The sequence below is a fragment of the Cuculus canorus genome, chromosome 28 (genome assembly GCF_017976375.1).
Source record: "Cuculus canorus isolate bCucCan1 chromosome 28, bCucCan1.pri, whole genome shotgun sequence".
Lineage (NCBI taxonomy): Eukaryota > Metazoa > Chordata > Aves > Cuculiformes > Cuculidae > Cuculus > Cuculus canorus.
Genome location: NC_071428.1, coordinates 923,995 through 943,304, shown reverse-complemented (window position 1 = coordinate 943,304; position 19,310 = coordinate 923,995). Strand labels below are relative to the sequence as shown.

At 65.3% G+C, this 19,310-nt stretch overlaps 2 protein-coding genes across 11 annotated transcripts in view; both read left to right on the top strand.

Moving 5' to 3' along the window:
- The window catches only part of ARHGEF2 (Rho/Rac guanine nucleotide exchange factor 2), a 37,413-nt gene extending 33,242 nt beyond the window's left edge, over window positions 1-4,171 (top strand). For 9 of the 10 annotated variants that reach the window (XM_054050837.1, XM_054050843.1, XM_054050841.1 and 6 more), the window contains 7 exons: window positions 436-531; window positions 632-699; window positions 784-825; window positions 910-960; window positions 2,390-2,785; window positions 3,808-3,976; window positions 4,065-4,171. In XM_054050837.1, the coding sequence (XP_053906812.1) occupies window positions 436-531; window positions 632-699; window positions 784-825; window positions 910-960; window positions 2,390-2,785; window positions 3,808-3,976; window positions 4,065-4,141 (899 nt within the window). In that variant the 3' untranslated portion in view covers window positions 4,142-4,171. The remainder of the gene's footprint in view (window positions 1-435; window positions 532-631; window positions 700-783; window positions 826-909; window positions 961-2,389; window positions 2,786-3,807; window positions 3,977-4,064) is intronic. The other variant, XM_054050840.1, reaches the window with a different exon arrangement.
- A 1,037-nt stretch (window positions 4,172-5,208) lies between these two features.
- On the top strand, window positions 5,209-18,503 carry ANKRD35 (ankyrin repeat domain 35). Its single transcript, XM_054050862.1, has 12 exons — window positions 5,209-5,350; window positions 7,646-7,776; window positions 8,912-9,000; window positions 9,847-9,911; window positions 10,810-10,867; window positions 10,961-11,031; window positions 11,738-11,844; window positions 12,994-13,130; window positions 13,988-15,522; window positions 16,630-16,719; window positions 16,810-16,875; window positions 18,198-18,503. The coding sequence occupies exons 1-12, from the start codon at window positions 5,312-5,314 to the stop codon at window positions 18,255-18,257; spliced, it is 2,448 nt and encodes an 815-aa protein (XP_053906837.1). The 5' UTR covers window positions 5,209-5,311; the 3' UTR covers window positions 18,258-18,503.
- Window positions 18,504-19,310: the final 807 nt, after the last annotated feature.

Below are 19,310 nucleotides of genomic sequence, written 5' to 3'. Positions count from 1 at the left end.
GTGGGATGGAGGTGTCCTGACTGGGGAAACTGAGGCACTCGAGGCTGTGGGATGGGGATGCTCTGACTGGGGAAACTGAGGCACTCGAGGCTTGAAGATGGGGATGCTCTGACTGGGGAAACTGAGGCACTCGAGGTTGTGGGATGGAGATGCTCTGAGTGAGGAAACTGAGGCACTTGATGCTCTGAGATGCTCTCAGTGGGGAAACTGAGGCACTTGATGCTCTGAGATGCTCTGAGTGGGGAAACAGGCACTCGAGGCTCTGGGGTGGGGATGCTCTGACTGGGGAAACTGAGGCACTCGAGGCTGTGGGATGCTCTGACTGGGGAAACTGAGGCACCCAATGCTCTGGGATGGGGATGCTCTGACTGGGGAAACTGAGGCAGGGGCTGGGCTGGGGTCCCCCCCCGCAGCTCACCCTGCGCTTCCCCACAGTGGAATGCCTGAAGGAGATCTTCACGTGCGTTGGACGTGACCGGGACCAGAATAACCAGCCGGAGGCCGAGAGCTGCCCCAGCCCCAGTGCCAGCAGTAAGAGGGGGACGGGGCCGAGGCGGGGAGGGGGCTGCGCGCGGCTCGGGCCCCCCCGGCACCGTGGTGGGTCTCATCCCCGGCCTCTCTCCCCCCACAGACGGCGACACCGGCAGCATCAACGGCTCCGTGGAGTTCTGCAGGGCGGATTCGGACGGGGGACAGAGAGTGAGCACGGGGGTAGGGGGGACACGGGGGGGACACCGAGGGGGACCCCGGGGTGACAGCGCTGTCACTGTGCTCTCTCCACAGGACGGGAATGGGAACCAGCTCCTGCAGAGGGTCCCGCAGGAGGTGAGTGGGAGGGGGGGCTGAGGTGCCGCCGTGCCTCAGTTTCCCCTCTCTGCTTCTGCTCACATCCCCTCCTCTGCCCCCCAGGAGATCAACCAGCGCCTGGTGAACCTCTACTCGCTGCTGCATGGGCTGCAGGTCGGTGGGACCGCCGCTTGCCTCCATCCCCCTGTCCCCATCCCCCTGTTCCCATCCCCATCCCCCCTGTCCCCATCCCCCCTGTCCCCATCCCCCCTGTCCTCATCGCCCCTGTCCCCATCCCTACTGTCCCCATTCCCCACTGTCCCCATTCCCCACTGTCCCCATCCCTGTCCCCCCTCTCCCCACCCTCCTGGCCCCTGTCCCATCCTTGTCCCCACCCCCCCAACCCCATCCCACTGTCCCCATCCCCCCCCCCCCATTCCCATCCCCCTGTCCCCATCTCTGCCCCTCCCATCCCCCCTGTCCCCATCCCCCTGTCCCCATTCCCATCCCCCCATCCCTGTCCCCATCCTTGTCTTGGTCCCCCTGTCCCCATCCCTGTCCCCATCCCCCCCCCCCATTCCCATCCCTCTGTCCCCGTCCCCATCCCCCTGTCCCCATCCCCCCATCCCTGTCCCCATTCCCATCCCCCTGTCCCCATCCCTGTCCCCATCCCCGCCCCCCATCCCATCCCCCTGTCCCCATTCCTGTCCTCATCCCCCTGTCCCCATCCCCCTGTCCCCATCCCCCTGTCCCCATCCCCCCATCCCTGTCCCCATTCCCATCCCCCTGTCCCCATCCCTGTCCCCATCCCCGCCCCCCATCCCATCCCCCTGTCCCCATTCCTGTCCTCATCCCCCTGTCCCTGTCCCCATCCCCCTGTCCCCATCCCCCTGTCCCCATCCCCCCATCCCTGTCCCCATTCCCATCCCCCTGTCCCCATCCCTGTCCCCATCCCCGCCCCCCCATCCCATCCCCCTGTCCCCATTCCTGTCCTCATCCCCCTGTCCCTGTCCCCATCCCCCTGTCCCCATCCCCCTGTCCCCATCCCCCTGTCTCCATCCCTGTCCCCATTCCCATGCCCCTATCCCCATCCCCGTCCCCCTCTCCCCATCCCTGTCCCCATCCCCCTGTCCCCATTCCCCTCCCCCTGTCCCCATCCCTGTCCCCATCCCCCCATCCCTGTCTCGGTCCCCCTGTCCCCATCCCTACTGTCCCCATCCCTGTCCCCATTCCCATCCCCCTGTCCCCATCCCTGTCCCCCATCCCCCTGTCCCCATTCCCATCCCCCTGTCCCCATCCCTACTGTCCCCATCCCTGTCCCCATTCCCATCCCTCTGTTCCCATCCCCCTGTCCCCATCCCCCCTGTCCCCATCCCCCTGTCCCCATCCCCCTGTCCCCATCCCCGTGTCCCCATCCCTGTCCCCCTGTCCCCCATCCCCCTGTCCCCATCCCTGTCCCCATCCCCCTGTCCCCCTTCCCATCCCCCTGTTCCCATCCCCCTGTCCCCATCCCCGTGTCCCCATCCCCGTCCCCCTGTCCCCCATCCCTGTCCCCATCCCCCCGTGTCCCCCCCCCCGGTGACCCCCTTTCCCCCCCCCGCAGGCGGTGGTGAGCCAGCAGGACACTCTGCTGGAGCTGCAGCTGCAGGAGGGGGGGGAGAAGCCGCCGCCGCCGCCGCCCTCCGCGCGCCCCTCGGCCCCCGCGGCCCCCGGCGAGGCTGCGCTGGCGCTGCTGCAGCGGCAGCACGCGCTGGTGCAGGAGGAGCTGGGGCGCTGCCGGCAGCGCTGCCAGGAGCGCGCGCTCGACGCCGCGGCGCTGGAGGCGCGGCTGCGGGACAGCGAGCGGGAGCGCGCGCGGCTCCAACGGGACCTGGAGGAGGCGCGGAGGCAGCTGCGGGCGGGGGGGACCCCGGCCCGGGGGCGGCGGGGAGCCGGGGAGCCGCGGCGGAGGAGCCTGCCCGCGGGGGACGCGCTCTACCTCAGCTTCACCCCCCCACAGGTACCGCCCCGGCCGGGCACCCCTGCGGCCCTCGGGGGGGGGGGGGGAGATGGGCTCAGGGGTGACACGAGTGTGTCCGGTCTCAGCTCACAAGGGTCTGGGTTTGGGGTGGGACATGGGCTTATGGGTGACACGAGCGTGTTTGGTTTCAGCCCACACGGGTTTGGGGTGAGAGATGGCCTCATGGGTGACATGAGTGTGTCCGGTCTCAGCTCACCTGGGTTTGGGGTGGGAGATGGGCTCGTGGGTGACACAAGTGTGTCCGGTCTCAGCTCACAAGGGTCTGGGTTTGGGGTGGGAGATGGGATCATGGGTGAAACGAGTGCGTCAGGTCTCAGCTCACAAGGGTCTGGGGTGGGAGATGAGCTCATGGGTGCAATGAGTGTGTCCGGTCTCAGCCCACCCGGGTTTGGGGTGGGAGATGAGCTCATGGGTGACACGAGTGTGTCTGGTCTCAGCCCACCCGGGTTTGGGGTGAGAAATGGGCTCATGGGTGACACGAGTGTGTCTGGTCTCAGCCCACCCGGGTTTGGGGTGAGAAATGGGCTCATGGGTGACACGAGTGTGTCCGGTCTCAGCCCACCCGGGTTGGAGTGGGATGTGTGACACGAGTGTGTCCGGTCTCAGCCCACCCGGGTTTGGGGTGGGAGATGAGCTCATGGGTGACACGAGTGTGTCCGGTCTCAGCCCACCCGGGTTTGGGGTGGGAGATGGGCTCATGGGTGACACGAGTGTGTCCGGTCTCAGCTCACCTGGGTTTGGGGTGGGAGATGAGCTCATGGGTGACACGAGTGTGTCCGGTCTCAGCTCACCTGGGTTTGGGGTGGGAGATGGGATCATGGGTGACACGAGTGTGTCCGGTCTCAGCTCACCTGGGTTTGGGGTGGGAGATGGGCTCATGGGTGACACGAGTGTGCCCGGTCTCAGCCCACCTGGGTTTGGGGTGGGAGATGGGCTCATGGGTGACACGAGTGTGCCCGGTCTCAGCCCCCCCCGGTCGCTCCCCTTTCCTCCCTCCGCAGCAGCTGAGCCTCAGCCCCCCCCCCACCCCCTTCGCCCCCGGCCCCCGCGAGGACCTGGATTTTGGGGGTGCAGACGCGGAGCGGCTGCGGGAAGGCGAGGACACCCTGGATGCGCTCCTGGAGGATGAGGACCTGGGCAGCGGCCGCTCGCCCCCCGCCAGCCCCCGAGGTGAGACCCGGGCTGGGGGGGAGCGCTGCCCTCGGGCCCCCCCTTTTTTCCCAGGATTGGGGGGGGCTCACCCGCTCTCACCCCATAGATTTCCCGAGGATGCAGGATATTCCGGAGGAGGCGGAGAACAGCCAAGAGCGCGACGGGGGCTGCTCGGACAGTTAGGGACCCCCCCCCCCGGCACCCCAAACCCCCCCCCCGCAGCACCCCAACCCCCCCCCCCCAAGCACCCCAAAAGCGCCCCAACCACCCCGAGGATGCTGGGAGTGGGATGCGGGATGGGGGGGGTCGGGAAGCTGCTATTCCCATGGGAGCCTTATGGGGGGGGGTCCGGTTGCCCCCCCGCCCCCCCTTTATTTATTTATTTGATTGGTTTGGGGGGGGCGGTGGGGGGGAGGGGGGGGTCCTGGTCTATCCCAGCGCTGGGCAGGATGGGACCCCCCCCCCTCATCAGGGGGGGAGAAGCGCCCCCCCCTGCCTCCCCCCGACACTGGGGGGGCTTTGGGGAGGGGGTTTGGTGGTTGCGCTGCGTTTAAGTGTAAAAAAAAGAAGGAAAAGGCCAAAAAAAATTGGAAAATCATTAAAAAGAGGAGTTTGGACCCAAAGTGTGTGCATGGGGGGGGGGGGGGGAGAGTGGGGGGTCTCATCTGTGCAGTGAGTGTGTGGGGCCTCATCTGTGCGATGAGTGTGTGGGGTCTCATCTGTGTGATGAGTGTGTGGGGTCTCATCTGTGCAGTGAGTGTGTGGGGCCTCATCAGTGTGATGAGTGTGTGGGGTCTCATCTGTGTGATGAGTGTGTGGGGCCTCATCTGTGCAGTGAGTGTGTGGGGCCTCATCCGTGCGATGAGTGTGTGGGGCCTCATCTGTGCAGTGAGTGTGTGGGGTCTCATCTGTGCAGTGAGTGTGTGGGGCCTCATCAGTGTGATGAGTGTGTGGGGGTCTCATCTGTGCAGTGAGTGTGTGGGGTCTCATCTGTGCAATGAGTGTGTGGGGTCTCATCTGTGCGATGAGTGTGTGGGGTCTCATCTGTGCAGTGAGTGTGTGGGGTCTCATCTGTGCGATGAGTGTGTGGGGTCTCATCTGTGCAGTGAGTGTGTGGGGCCTCATCTGTGTGATGAGTGTGTGGGGTCTCATCTGTGCGATGAGTGTGTGGGGTGTGCCGAGCGTGCCGGTTCTCAGCCGCGGGGTTGGGGTGGGGAGCGCTGACGGAACAGGCCCGGACTGGGCGTGTGGGGTGGCGATGGGGCGGAGGCCGCGCACCGCGGGCGCCCACACCCACGCGCCGCGACGCCGCCGGCACCGGCACAGGGGGGGTTCCGCGCAGCCCCCGCCGCCATGAAGCGCATTTTCTCGTGCTCCAGCTCGCAGGTGGCGGTGAGTCCCGACCCCCCCCGGCTGGGGACCCCCCCGGACCGCGGGGAGCGCCCGGCGCAGCGCCGCTCACTCCCGTGGGTGCTGCTGGGGGGGGGATGCTCCGGCTCCGATGCCGGCTGGGATCCCACCTCAATCCCCTAATCCCGGCTCCGATGCCGGCTGGGATCCCACCCCAATCCTGGCCCCAATCCCCTAATCCTGGCCCCGATGCCGGCTGGGATCTCACCCCAATCCTGACCCCGATCCCCTAATCCCGGCTCCGATGCCAGCTGGGATCCCATCCCCAATCCTGGCCCCAATCCCCTAATCCCGGCTCCGATGCCGGCTGGGATCTCACCCCAATCCTGGCCCAAATCCCCTAATCCCGGCTCCGATGCCAGCTGGGATCCCATCCCCAATCCCAGCTCCGATGTCGGCTTCAATCCCAAATGCTGACCCTGACCCCAGTTTTGATGCCGGCTGTGATTCCGGCCCCAACATCCTGCGCTGAACCCCAATCCCGGCCCTGATGTCCTGATGCCGGCTGCGATCCAGCACCAGTGCCGGCTGCATTCCCAGTCCCAGCTCCAACTCCAACCCCAGCCACAATCCCAGCCGCAATCCCAGCTCAAATTCCAATCCCAGCCCCAATCCCAGCTCCAACTCTGATCTCAGCCTCAATGCCGGCTCCAATCCCGGCTCCAACTCCAATCCCAGCTCCAATGCTGTCTCCAGTCCAATCCCAGCTCCAACTCCAACTCCAGCCCCATCCCAGCCCCAATCCCAGCTCCAACTCCAACCCCAGCCTCAATCCCAGCCCCAATCCCACTCCAACTCCGATCTCAGCCCCAATCCCAGCTCCAATCCCGCCTCCAGCCCAATCCCAGCCTCAATCCCAGCTCCAATGCTGTCTCCAGACCAATCCCAGCTCCAATCCCAGCCCCAATCCCGGCTCAAACTCCAACCCCAGCCTCAATCCCAGCCCCAATCCCACTCCAACTCCGATCTCAGCCTCAATCCCAGCCCCAATCCCGCCTCCAGACCAATCCCAGCCTCAATCCTGGCTCCAATCCTGTCTCCAGCCCAATCCCAGCTCTGACTCCAACCCCAGCCTTAATCCCAGCCCCAATCCCAGCCCCAATCCCAGCCCCAATCCCAGCTCCAACTCTGATCTCAGCCTCAATCCCGGCTCCAATCCCGGCTCCAACTCCAACCCCAGCCCGATCCCAGCTCCGATGCTGGGTCCAGCCCCATCCCAGCCCAATCCCAGCCTGATCCCAGCCCGATCCCAGCCCAATCCCAGCCCCATCCCAGCCCAATCCCAGCCCAATCCCAGCCCGATCCCACCGTCGTGGCCGCCGGCTCCGCTCGGTTCCCGCCACGCTGCGCTGCAGCCGACAAACCAGCCGGGCGGGCACAGGCGGGAACACGCTCACCGGCCTCGCCTTCGGCACCGGCACCCGGAGTCCCGCTTGGAGCCACCCAACCAGTGGGGAAACTGAGGCACGGGGCATGCGCTCTGGGGGGTTCCTCCCAAAAGAGCGCAGCGGTGGGATCCCAGCCCCAATCCTGGCCCCAATCCCCTCATCCCGGCTCCGATGCCGGCTGGGATCCCAGCCCCAATCCTGGCTCCGATGCCAGTGGCAATCCCAGCTCCAATTCCAATCCCAGCCCCAATCCCAGTCCCAATCCCTGCCCCAATCCTGGCTCTGATGCCAGTGGCAATCCCAGTCCCAATCCCAGCCCCAACCCCAATCCTGGCTCCGATGATAGCTGCAATCCCAATCCCATTCCCAATCCCAGTCACAATCCTAGCCCCAGTCCCGGCTCCGATGGTGGCTGTAATCCAAATCCCAGCTCCAATCCCAGTCCCAATCCTGGCTCCAATGATAGCTGCAATCCCAATCCCATTCCCAATCCCATTCCCAATCTCATCCCCAATCCCAGCTCCGATGATGGCTGCAATCTCAATCCCATTCCCAATCCCAACCCAACCCCAATCCCAGCTCTGATGACGGCTGTAATCCAAATCCCGTTCCCAATCCCATTCCCAATCCCATTCCCAATCTCATCCCCAATCCCAGCTCCGATGATGGCTGCAATCCAAATCCCAGCCCCAACCCCAGTCCCAATCCCAGTCCCAATCCCATCCCCAATCCCAGCTCTGATGATGGCTTCAATCCCAATCCCATCCCCAATCCCGTCTGCGATGCTCCCCCAGCCTCCCCCCCCCCGTGCCTCAGTTTCCCTCGGCCCCGCGGTGGTTGGGGTCCCCCTCCCCGCAGCCCCCCCCGAGGCCTCTCCCATCCCCTCCAGGTGGAGCGTTGGACAAAGCAGGATCAGAAGCTTCTGGAAGCGGTGGAGAAGGGGGACGTGGGCAGAGTGGCCGTCCTCGCCGCCCGCAGAGCCGCGCGGCCCACAAAGCTCAACGCCGCCGGGCAATCCGCGTACGGCACCGGGGGGGACGGACAGGGGGGCCCGGGGGGGACACAAGGGGACACACAGGGGGTCCCCAGGGGGGAACACAGGGGAGAGGACAGGGGGTCCCCGGGGTGGGGTACAGGGGGTCCCGGGAGGGGATAGGGGGTCCCCTGGGGGGGGGACACAGGGAGTCCCCGGGGGACACACAGGAGAGAGGACAGGGGGTCCTGGGGGGGTACAGGGGGCCCCCGGGGTGGGTTACACAGGGGGTCCCCGGGGTGGGGGACATGGGGTCCCCACGGGGGGACACAGGGGAGAGGACAGAGGGTCCCCAGGGGGGGACAGGGGGTGCCCCAGGGGGGGACACAGGGGGTACCCGGGTGGGGGGACAGAGGGTTCCTGAGGAGGACACAGGGGGTCCGGGGGGGCGAAAAGGGGGTCCCCAGGGTGGGAAACTGAGGGTCCCCTGGGGGGGGACACAGGAGAGAGGACAGGGGGTCCTGGGGGGGTACAGGGGGTACCGGGAGGGGATAGGGGGTCCCCTGGGGGGGGACACAGGGGGTACCCGGGGGGGGGACAAGGGGACACACAGGGGGTCCCCAGGGGGAACACAGCGGAGAGGACAGGGGGTCCCAAGGGTGGGGGGGACAGGGAGTCCCGGGGGGTGGAGGACAGGGGGACACACAGGGGGTCCCGTGGGGGCGACAGAGGGTTCCCTGGTGGGGGGGACACAGGGGGACACACAGGGGGTCCCCGGGGTGGGGGACAACAGGGGGTCCCAGGAGGGAGGACAGGGGGTTCCTTGAGGGGGGACACAGGGGGTCCCGGGGGTGGACAGAGGGTCCCCAGGGTGGGACACAGGGGGTACCTGGGGGGGGACACAGGGGTGGGGACAGGGGGTCCTGGAGGGGGACAGGGGGTCCAGAGGAGGGGACAGGAGGTCCCGGGGGGGGGTTCAGGGGGTTCTGGGGGGGGACAGGGGGTCTCCAGCGTGGGGGACATGGGGTCCCCAGTGGGGACACAGGGGGTCCCCTGGGGGGAGGACAGGGGGATACACAGGGGGTCCTGGGGGGGACCCAGGGGTGAGGAAAGGGGGTCCCGGGGGTACAGGGGGTCCCGGGGGGGGACACGGCCGTCACAGCCCCTCGTGTCCTCCTGGAGGTTCCACCTGGCGGCGTCCAAAGGTCTCACGGAGTGTCTGACGGTGCTGTTGGCGCACGGGGCGGCCGTTAACGAGCGCAACGAGGACGGTAACGAGGGGGGACGCTGGCCAGGTCCCCATGGGTGTCCCCAAGGCGAGATGTCCCCAAGGGGGGTCACTACTGGCTGTGTCCTCCTTCAATGTCCCCTGTGGGTGTCCCCAAGCCGAGATGTCCCCAAGGAGGTCCTTGTTGGCCGTGTCCTCCTCCAATGTCCCCTTTGGTGTCCCCAAGACGAGATGTCCCCAGGGGGATCCCCACTGGCTGTGTCCCCAAGACATGGTGTCCCCAGGGGGTCCCCATTGGCCATGTCCTCTTCCAATGTCCCCTTTGGGTGTCCCCAAGGCAAGATGTCCCCAAGGGGATCCCCATCATCTGTGTCCTCCTCCAATGTCCCCTGTGGGTGTCCCCAAGGCGAGATGTCCCCAAGGGGGGTCACTTCTGGCCGTGTCCTCCTCCAATGTCCCCTTTGGTGTCCCCAAGACGAGATGTCCCCAGGGGGATCCCCACTGGCTGTGTCCCCAAGACATGGTGTCCCCAAGGTGTTCCCCACTGGCCGTGTCCTCTTCCAATGTCCCCTTGGGTGTCCCCAAGGCAAGATGTCCCCAAGGGGATCCCCATCATCTGTGTCCTCCTCCAATGTCCCCTTTGGTGTCCCCAAGGTCAGATGTCCCCATCGGCTGCGTCCCCAAGTCGAGGTGTCCCCAAGGCACTCCCCACACACCACGTCCCCTCCAGTGTCCCACTGGGGTGTCCCCAAGTCGAGGTGTTCCCAGGGGGTCCCCATTGGCCGTGTCCTCCTCCTCTGATGTCCCCTTTGGTGTCCCCAGGGTGGGGGTGTCCTGGGGGTCCCCTTTGGTGTCCCCGTGGGGCGCTCAGCGCGCGGCTGTCCCGTAGGAAGCACCGCTCTGCATTTGGCCACGATCGCCTGTCAGCCGCAGTGCGTGAAGGTCCTCCTGCAGGTACAGAGGGTGGGAATGGGATGGGATGGGATGGGATGGGTTGGATGGGGTGGGAGGGATGGGATGGGATGGGATGGGATGGGATGGGATGGATGGGATGGGATGGATGGGATGGGATGGGATGGGATGGATGGGATGGGATGGGATGGGATGGGATGGGATGGGATGGGATGGGATGGATGGGATGGGATGGGATGGGATGGGATGGATGGGATGGGATGGGATGGGATGGGATGGATGGATGAGATGGGATGGGATGGGATGGGATGGGGTGGGATGGATGGGGTGGGGTGGGATGGATGGGGTGGGATGGATGGGATGGATGGGATGGGATGGGATGGATGGGATGGGATGGGATGGATGGGATGGGATGGGATGGGATGGGATGGGATGGGGTGGGATGGGGTGGGATGGGATGGGATGGGATGGGATGGGATGGGATGGGATGGGATGGGATGGGGTGGGATGGGGTGGGATGGATGGGATGGATGGGATGGATGGGATGGGATGGGATGGGATGGGATGGGATGGATGGGGTGGGGTGGGATGGGATGGGATGGGATGGGATGGGGTGGGATGGGATGGGATGGGATGGGATGGATGGGATGGGATGGGGTGGGATGGGATGGATGGGATGGGATGGGATGGGATGGATGGGATGGGATGGGATGGGATGGGATGGGATGGGATGGGATGGATGGGATGGGATGGGATGGGATGGGATGGGATGGGATGGGATGGGGTGGGATGGGATGGGATGGGGTGGGATGGGATGCGATGGGATGGGATGGGATGGAGTGGGATGGGATGGGATGGGATGGGATGGGATGGATGGGATGGATGGGATGGATGGATGGGATGGGATGGGATGGATGGGAGGGGATCCCTGTCCCCCCAGCACGGCGCCAACGAGAGCCACGTGGACGGGCAGAATCGGACCCCTCTGCACTGGGCGGGTGAGCGCGGGGACCGCGGGCTGAGGGGGTCCTGAGACCCTTAGAGGTGGGGGGACACCCTCTGTCCCCCCCCCGGTGACACGTCCCCCGCAGCGTCCTCGGGCTGTGCCTCCAGCGTCCTCCTGCTCTGCGACCACGAGGCCATCCTGGACGTCCCCGACGCTGTGAGTGGGGACACGGGGGACATGGGGGACAGGGGGGACAGAGGGGACGGGGGGACAGGGGGGACAGGGGGGACAGAGGAGACAAGGAGGATGGGGGGCAGGGGGGACTGGGGGGACGAGGGGGACTGGAGGGGACAGGGGGGACGGGGGGGACAGGGGTTGGGGGGACAGGGGGGGACAGGAGGGGCAGGAGGGACATGGGGGACAAGGAGGGACAGGAGGGGACAGGGGGGGATTGGGGGGATGGGGGGGACAGGGCGGGATGGAGGGGGACAGGGGGTTCAGGGGGGACAGGGAGGGACAGGGGGGACAGAGTGACACAGTGGGGACGGAGGGGGGGACAGTGGAGACAAGGGGGCACAGGGAGGGACGGGGGTAAAGGAGGGACAGGGGCGACAAAGGGGGGACAGGGACGGACAGGGGGGGAAAGGGGGGACTGGGGGACAGTGGGGACAAGGGGTGACATGGGGGACAGGGAAGACGGGGGGACAGGGGGGACAGGGGGGACGGGGGGATTGGGGGGACAGGAGGGACAGGGCGGGATGGAGGGGGACAGGGGGGACAGGAGGGGACAGGGGGTGACAGGGGGTGTCGGGGGGGGACAGGAGTTGTCAGGGGGTGTCAGAGGGGACAGGGGGTGTCAGGGGCTGTCAGGGGGTGACAGGGGGTGACAAGGGGTGACAGTGGGTGCCCGTGTCCCCCCCAGCACGGTCAGACCCCCCTGATGTTGGCGGCGCGCGGCGACCACAGTGCCATCTGCGCTCAACTGCTGCGCCGCGGAGCGAACCCCCACCTGAGCGACAGCCACAACAGGTGAGGGGACACCGGGGGACACCAGGGGACACTGGGGGACACTGCGGGGACAATGGGCACTGCTCCAGGGGCTCCCGGAGCAAAGGCCCCGGAAAGTCACCGCTGGTGTCCCCAAGAGGGGACAAAAAGGGGGGGGAGATACATGTAGCCCTGTACCAACCTGACACGGTGTCACCGTGCCATCGTGTCACCGTGCCATCGTGTCACTGGGTCATTGTGTCACCATGCCGTTGTGTCACCGTGCCACCCTGTCTTCGTGTCACTGTGTCATTGTGCCATTGGGCCACTGTGGCATTCTGTCACTGTGCCATCGTGTCACCATGGCATTGTGCCACCCTGCCTTTGTGTCACTGTGTCATTGTGCCACCCTGACATCGTGCCACTGTGTCACTGTGTCACTGTGTCACCCTGCCATTCTGTCCCTCTGACATCGTGCCACTGTGTCACTTGACCCTTGTGCCACCATGGCATCGTGTCACTATGTCATTGTGCCACTGTGTCACCTTGTCACTCTGCCATTCTGTCACTGTGTCATCATGCCACTGTGCCACCCGACCATTGTGCCACCATGGCATTGTGTCACTATGTCATTGTGCCACTGTGTCACCTTGTCACCCTGGAGTTCTGTCACCATGTCATGGTGCCACTGTGTCACTGTGTCACCCTGCCATTCTGTCCCTCTGCCATTGTGCCACTGTGTCACCCAACCATTGTGCCACCATGGCATCGTGTCACTATGTCATTGTGTCACTGTGTCACCTTGTCACCCTGCCATTCTGTCACTGTGCCATTGTGTCACTGTGCCACTCGACCCTTGTGCCACCATGGCATCGTGTCATAGTGCCACTGTGTCACTGTGTCACTCTGCCATTCCATCACTCTGCCATTGTGCCACTGTGCCACCCAACCATTGTGCCACCATGGTATTGTGTCACTATGTCATTGTGCCACTGTGTCACCTTGTCACCCTGGAGTTCTGTCACCCTGTCATCATGCCACTGTGTCACTGTGTCACCCTGCCATTCTGTCCCTCTGCCATTGTGCCACTGTGCCACCCAACCTTTGTGCCACCTTGGCCTCGTGCCACTGTGCCACCTTGTCACCCTGCCATTCTGTCCCTCTGCCCTCGTGTCCCCGTTGTCACCCCAGGACGGCGCTGGCGTTGGCGCAGGAGCGCTGCAGCGTGGAGTGCGCAGAGCTGCTGCTGCGCCACGGGGCGGCCGCGGGTGACACCTCCGACACCGCCCAGCGCCCACTGCCACGGCTCCTGCGCCGCATCCGCCACGGTGAGACCGGAGAGGAGGAGGAGAGGGCGCGAGGGAGCCAGAGGGACCCGGAGAAGAGGGGTGGAGAACCTCAGGGGGTTCAACCAGGCCAAGGGCAAGGTCCTACCCCTGGGTCGGGGCAATCCCCGGGTTCAGTACACGATGGGGATGATGGGATGGAGAGCAGCCCCGAGGAGAAGGACTTGGGGTGCTGGTCGAGGAGAAGCTCAACAGGAGCCGCAACGTGCGCTCACAGCCCAGAAACCAACCGTGTCCTGGGCTGCATCAAGAGAAGCGCGGCCAGCAGGGAGGGAGGGGATTCTGCCCCTCTGCTCCTCTCTGGGGAGACCTCAGCGGGAGGAGTGGGGCCAGTTCTGGAATCCTCAACAGAAGAAGGAGATGGAGCTGTTGGAACGGGTCCAGAGGAGGCTCCGAGGATGCTGCGAGGGCTGGAGCACCTCCCGTCCGAGGACAGGCTGAGAGAGTTGGGGTTGTTCAGCCTGGAGAAGAGAAGGCTCCGAGGAGACCTCAGAGTGACCTTCCAGTACCTGAAGGGGCTCCAGGAAAGCTGCGGAGGGGCTGTTCATAAAGGCTGTGGGGATGGGACGAGGGGGAACGGGGATAAACTGGAGAGGGGCAGGTTTAGACTGGACATGAGGAGGAATTTCTTCACCATGAGGGTGGGGAGACCCTGGCCCAGGTTGCCCAGAGCAGTGGTGGCTGTTCCATCCCTGGAGGGGTTCCAGGCCAGGTTGGATGGGGCTTTGGAGCCCCTGATCCAGCGGGAGGTGTCCCTGCCCATGGCAGAGGGGTTGGAATTAGATGATCTTTAAGGTCCCTTCCAACCCAACCCATTCTATGATTCTTTCCATCCCCAGAGAACGGTGTCAGCTCTGCCGAGAACACTGCGCCGGAGAGTCAGGCAGAGGGGACCCCCGGCAGCAACAGCGAGGAGGAGGACGAGGAAAAGGAAGAGGGGAAGGAAGAGGAGGAAGAGGAGGAGGAGGAGAAGGAGGAGGAGGAGGATGGCTGTGATGCCCAGCACATGCAGCACCTGCAGGAGCATCTGGCGAGGAAGCAGCAGGAATGCGCACACCTGACCGCCGCCGCCAACCACACCCGACAGTGCCTGCGGGACCTGGTGCGGCGTCTGCCCGGCGGCGAAGCTGCTGCCGCCGAGGATGAGGATGGCGCCTGCCTCGCCCTCCTGGCCCAGCACGTGCAGGAGCTGCGGGAGAGGAAGGCGACCGAGGATGACGGCGATGGAGAGCACCAAACGGCGGCGCAGCTCGGCGGCGATGGCAGCACGCCGGCGGTGGCCGCGTTCCTGGCGTGGCTGCGAGATGAGTGTGCTGGGATGCGGGCGGCGAAGGCGAACGCCTTTACCCGGAGCAAAGCGTTACGCCGGGAGGTGGAGGAAGCCTTGAGGAGCAAATTACACTATGAGGTGGTGTCGGCCGACGCCGTCCGGAGGAGTTTGGCCGCTTGGGAGAAGCTGGTGGTGGGGCTGGAGCAGACGCTGAGCCGCGCCGATGAAACCCACGCTAAGATGCTCGAGCGATCCGGCGTCCTCCTCGCCGGGATGGAGCCCTCGCGGTGCCCCGTGAACGGCTCCGAGGCTGCTCCGGGTGGGAAGAGCCAAGAGGAGCTGCCGGCGGGCGTCAGCTTGGAGAAGGAGGTGGTGGAGCTGAAGGAGAGCAATGGGATGCTCGTGGCCGAGCTCGCCCGGCTGGGGCGCGAGCGGGAGCGGCTGCAGGAGGAGCTGCGGCGGCTGCGGGCGCAGGACGGCGCTGCCGAATCCATGCCGGAAAATGCCGGAATGGGCGCCCTGGCCCGAGCGCGTGAGGAGGTGTCGAGGCTGCGCCGGCGGCTGGCGGGGCAGCGGCGGGAGCTGGCGGCGCTGCGGGACGGGCTGGGCGAGAGGGCGCGGGAGGCGGGCGGCGACGCCGCCGTCCTGCGGGAGCTGCACCGCAAGCTGGACGGGTTGGTGAGGTCCCAGCACGAGGCTTTGCAGCTCGTGGCAGAGATGGAGGGGGACGACACCCCTGGGGACGGGGACGCGCTGCTGGGCGAGCTGGACGGTGCGCTGGGAGAACTGGTGGAGGAGCTGGGGACGGCGCCCGGTCCCCGCGTGCCGCGGCTGCTGCGGCGGCTGATGGGCATCGCCAAAGCCCTGCATGGCCGGGAGCAGCCGGAGCAGCCCCGGGAGCAGGCGGCGGCCGAAGCCGAGCGTTGGCGAGCGGCCGCGGAGGAGGAGAGGAGGGCGAAGGAGGTGGCGGAGGCGCAGGTGGCCGAGCGGGAGCAGGAGGTGCGGGAGCTGCGGGAGAAGGCGGAGGAGCTGGAGCGCAGCGTGGGGAGCCTGCGGGCCAGGGCGCGAGAGCTCGCCACGGCCTGCCGGGACAAGGACGGCACGGTAAGGGCGCCGATGGCCTGGGAGCAACAGGGGCCTCTCCCATCGCTGTCCCATCGCCGTCCCCTTCCCACCACTGCCCTCATCGCCATCCCCATCCCATCACTCTCCCCATCCCATCACTGTCCCCATCCCCATCCCATCACTGTCCCCATCCCATCACTGTCCCCATTGCCATCCCTGTCCCCTTCTCCTCACCATCCCCTTCCCATCGTCATCCCCATCCCCATTGCCATCCCTGTCCCCATCCCACCGCTGTCCCCATCCCATTCCTGTCCCCGTCCCCATCCTATCCCCATCCCCATCGCATTGCTGTCCCCTTCCCATCGCTGTCCCTATCCCATCCCTGTCCCCATCCCTATCTCCATCGCCATCCCCATCCCATCCCATCTCATCCCTGTCCCCTTCCCCATCCCCATCCCACCCCATCGCTATCCCCATCCCACCCCTGTCCTCATCTCATTCCTGTTCTCTTCCCCATCCCCATTCCATCCTATCCCTGTCCCCATCCCATCCCATCCCATCGCATCACTGTCCCCTTCCCCTCGCCATTCCCTTCCCATCGCCATCCCCATCCCATCCTCCCTGTCCCTATTCCTGTCCCCATCCTATCCCCATCCCCATCCCATCCCTGTCCCCATCCCCATCCCATCCCATCCCCGTCCCCATCTGATCCCATCCCATCTGATCCCATCCCATCTGATCCCATCCCATCCCATTGTTGTCTCCATCCCATCCCTGTCCCCATCCCATCCCTGTCCCCATCCCATCGCTGTCCCCATCCCATCACTGTCCCCATCCCATCCCATCCCATCCCATCCCATCCCATCCCATCCCATCCCATCCCATCCCTATTCCCGTCCCCATCCCCTCTCCTCCTATCTCCTGTGGGGCAGCAAAGCTTTGGGGCTGCCCCGGGGGGACATCCGGGGTGACCTTCTCCTCCACCACCACCACCCCCCAAAAATCCATCTTCCCTCTGAGCCGGGAGAGGGGTGGCCGATGGCATCCGTCGGGACACCGCCGGGGGGTGACAGGATGGGGGGTGACGTGGACGGGGGGTGACGATGGGGACGGACTCATTCCCACCTCCACGTCTCATCTTGGAAGATGAAGAAGCTGCTGGTGGAGACCGAGAAGCTGTCGTCGGAGGTGTTGGTGCTCCGCAGCCAGAGCGCACGGCTCCAGCTCCAGCTGGAGGTGGGTCCCCGTACCCCGTCCCCGCGTCCCCCCGCTGTCCCCGTGTCCCCCCGATGTCCCCCTGCCACCGTCACCTCCCTCTCCTCTCAGGTCCAGCAGAAGAACCACCGGGAGGTCATCGGGGTCTATCGGACCCATCTGCTCAACGCGGCCCAGGTGGGACCCCGTGTCCTCCTGCCTTGGGGGGTGTTTGGGGGGACATGGGGGGTGTTTGGGGTGACACGGGGGGGTTTGGGGGGACATGGGGGGTTTGGAGTGGCATGGGGGCATTTGGAGTAACTTGGGGGGTATTTGGGGTGACATGAGGGGTATTTGGGGTGATATGGGGGTGTTTGGGGCAACTCGGGGGGGGATTTGGGGTGACATAGGAGCATTTGGGGTGATATGGAGGGGGTTTGGGGTGACATGGGGGCATTTGGGGTGGCGTGGGGGCATTTGGAGCAACTTGGGGGGTATTTGGGGTGATATGAGGGGTATTTGGGGTGATATGGGGGTGTTTGGGGCAACTTGGGGGTATTTGGGGTGACATGGGGGTATTTGGGGTGACATGAGGGGTATTTGGGGTGATATGGGGGGCGTTTGGGGCAACTTGGGGGGTATTTGGGGTGACATGGGGCATTTGGGGTGATATTGAGGGAGTTTGGGGTGACACGGGGGGCATTTGGGGGGACATGGGGGCATTTGGAGTGGCATGAGGGCATTTGGAGCAACTTGGGGGGTATTTGGGGTGACATGGGGGCATTTGGGGTGATCTTTGGGGTATGTGGGGTGATATGGGGCATTTGGAGCAACTTGGGGGACATTTGGGGTGACTTGAGGGGTCTTTGGGGCAACTTGAGGGGTGTTTAGGGTGACGGGGGGTTTTGGGGTGACATGGGGCATTTGGGGTGACTTGGGGGGTTTTGGGGGTGACATGGGGGTGTTTGGGGGTACATGGGGGCATTTGCGGTGACTTGGGGGTATTTGGGGGTGACATGGGGGCATTTGGGGGGATCTTTGGCGCTTTTGGGGTGACATGGGGCATTTGGGATGACATGGGGTTGTTTGGGGTGACGTGGGGGGTGGTTGGGGCAATTTGAGGGTGTTTGGGGTGATGTGGGGGTGGCTGGGGTGACATGGGGGTATTTGGGGCAATTTGGGGGCGTTTGGGGCAATTTGGGGGCATTTGGGGCGACTCGGGGGTGTTTGGGGCAATTTGGGGGCGTTTGGGGCAATTTGAGGGTATTTGGGGCAATGTGGGGGTGTTTGGGGTGACTCCGGGGGTATTTGGGCGATGTGGGGGTGTTTGGGGCAATTTGGGGGCATTTGGGGGTGTTTGGGGCGACTCGGGGGGTGTTTGAGGCGATTTGGGGGTGCTTGGGGCGATGTGGGGCTGTTTGGGGCGATGTGGGGCTGTTTGGGGGTGCTTGGGGCGATGTGGGGGTGTGTGGGGGTGCTTGGTGCGTGGGGCGCCTCCCGGCAGCGCTCGGTCTCCGCAGGGGCTGATGGATGAGGGGGTTCACGCGCTGCTGCTGCGGCTCCTGCGGACGGAGCGCTGAAGGGCGCTCAGCGCGGAGCGCATTAAAACGGACACCGTCACAGCGGAGAGCGCGTCCGCCTCGAACCGCCCGCGAGGGGGCGGGGCCTGAGCCGGGGCGGGAAGGGGCGGGGAGAGAGAGAGAGAGAGAGAGAGGCGGGAGCGGTGCGCACAGCGCCACACACAGGCCCGGAGGGCCACACACAGCACCATAGGGCCCCACAGGGACCCACACAGTCCCATAGAGCCCCACACAGCCCCATAGGGCAACACAGGGCAACACACAACCCCATAGAGCCGCATAGGGCCCCACACAGCTCCATAGGGCCCCATAGAGCCCCATAGGGCAACACACAGCCCCATAGAGCCGCATAGGGCCCCACACAGCCCTATAGAGCCCCACACAGCCCCATAGGGCCCCATATAACCCCACACAGCCCCATAGAGCCCCACACAGCCCCATAGGGCCCCATATAGCCCCACACAGCCCCATAGAGCCCCACACAGCCCCATAGGGCCGCACAGGGCCACACACAGCCCCATAGAGCCCCACACAGCCCCATAGGGCCACATAGGCCCCACACAGCCCCATAGAAGCTGCATAGGGCCCCACATAGCCCCATACAGCTCCATAGAGCCCAGCCCCACATAGCCCCATAGGGCCCCACACAGCGCCATAGGGCCACATAGGACCCCACACAGCCCCATAGAGCTCCACAGGGCCCCACACAGCCCTATAGAGCCCCATAGGGCCCCACACAGCCCCATAGAGCTCCACAGGGCCCCACACAGCCCCATAGAGCCCCACACAACCCCATAGAGCCCTATAGGGCCACATAAGGCCCAGCCCCACACAGTCCCACAGTGCCTCATAGGGCGCAGCCCCACACTCCACAGCTCAGCCCCACTCAGCCCCACAGAGGCCCATAGGGCCCAGCCCCACACAGGCCCATAGCGCCCGGCCCACATAGCCCTACACTACCCCATAGAGCTCCACTCAGCCCCATACAGTCCCCACACTGCTCATAGATCCCAGCCCCACACTGCCCTACACTGCCCCATAGATCCCAGCCCC

Coding starts and splice junctions, on each gene's coding strand:
- ANKRD35 (XM_054050862.1), top strand. CDS start 5,312: ATGAAGCGCATTTTCTCGTGCTCCAGCTCGCAGGTGGCG. Junction 9,912..10,809: donor GCGTGAAGGTCCTCCTGCAG/GTACAGAGGGTG, acceptor CTGTCCCCCCAG/CACGGCGCCAACGAGAGCCA. Junction 11,032..11,737: donor TCCTGGACGTCCCCGACGCT/GTGAGTGGGGAC, acceptor TGTCCCCCCCAG/CACGGTCAGACCCCCCTGAT.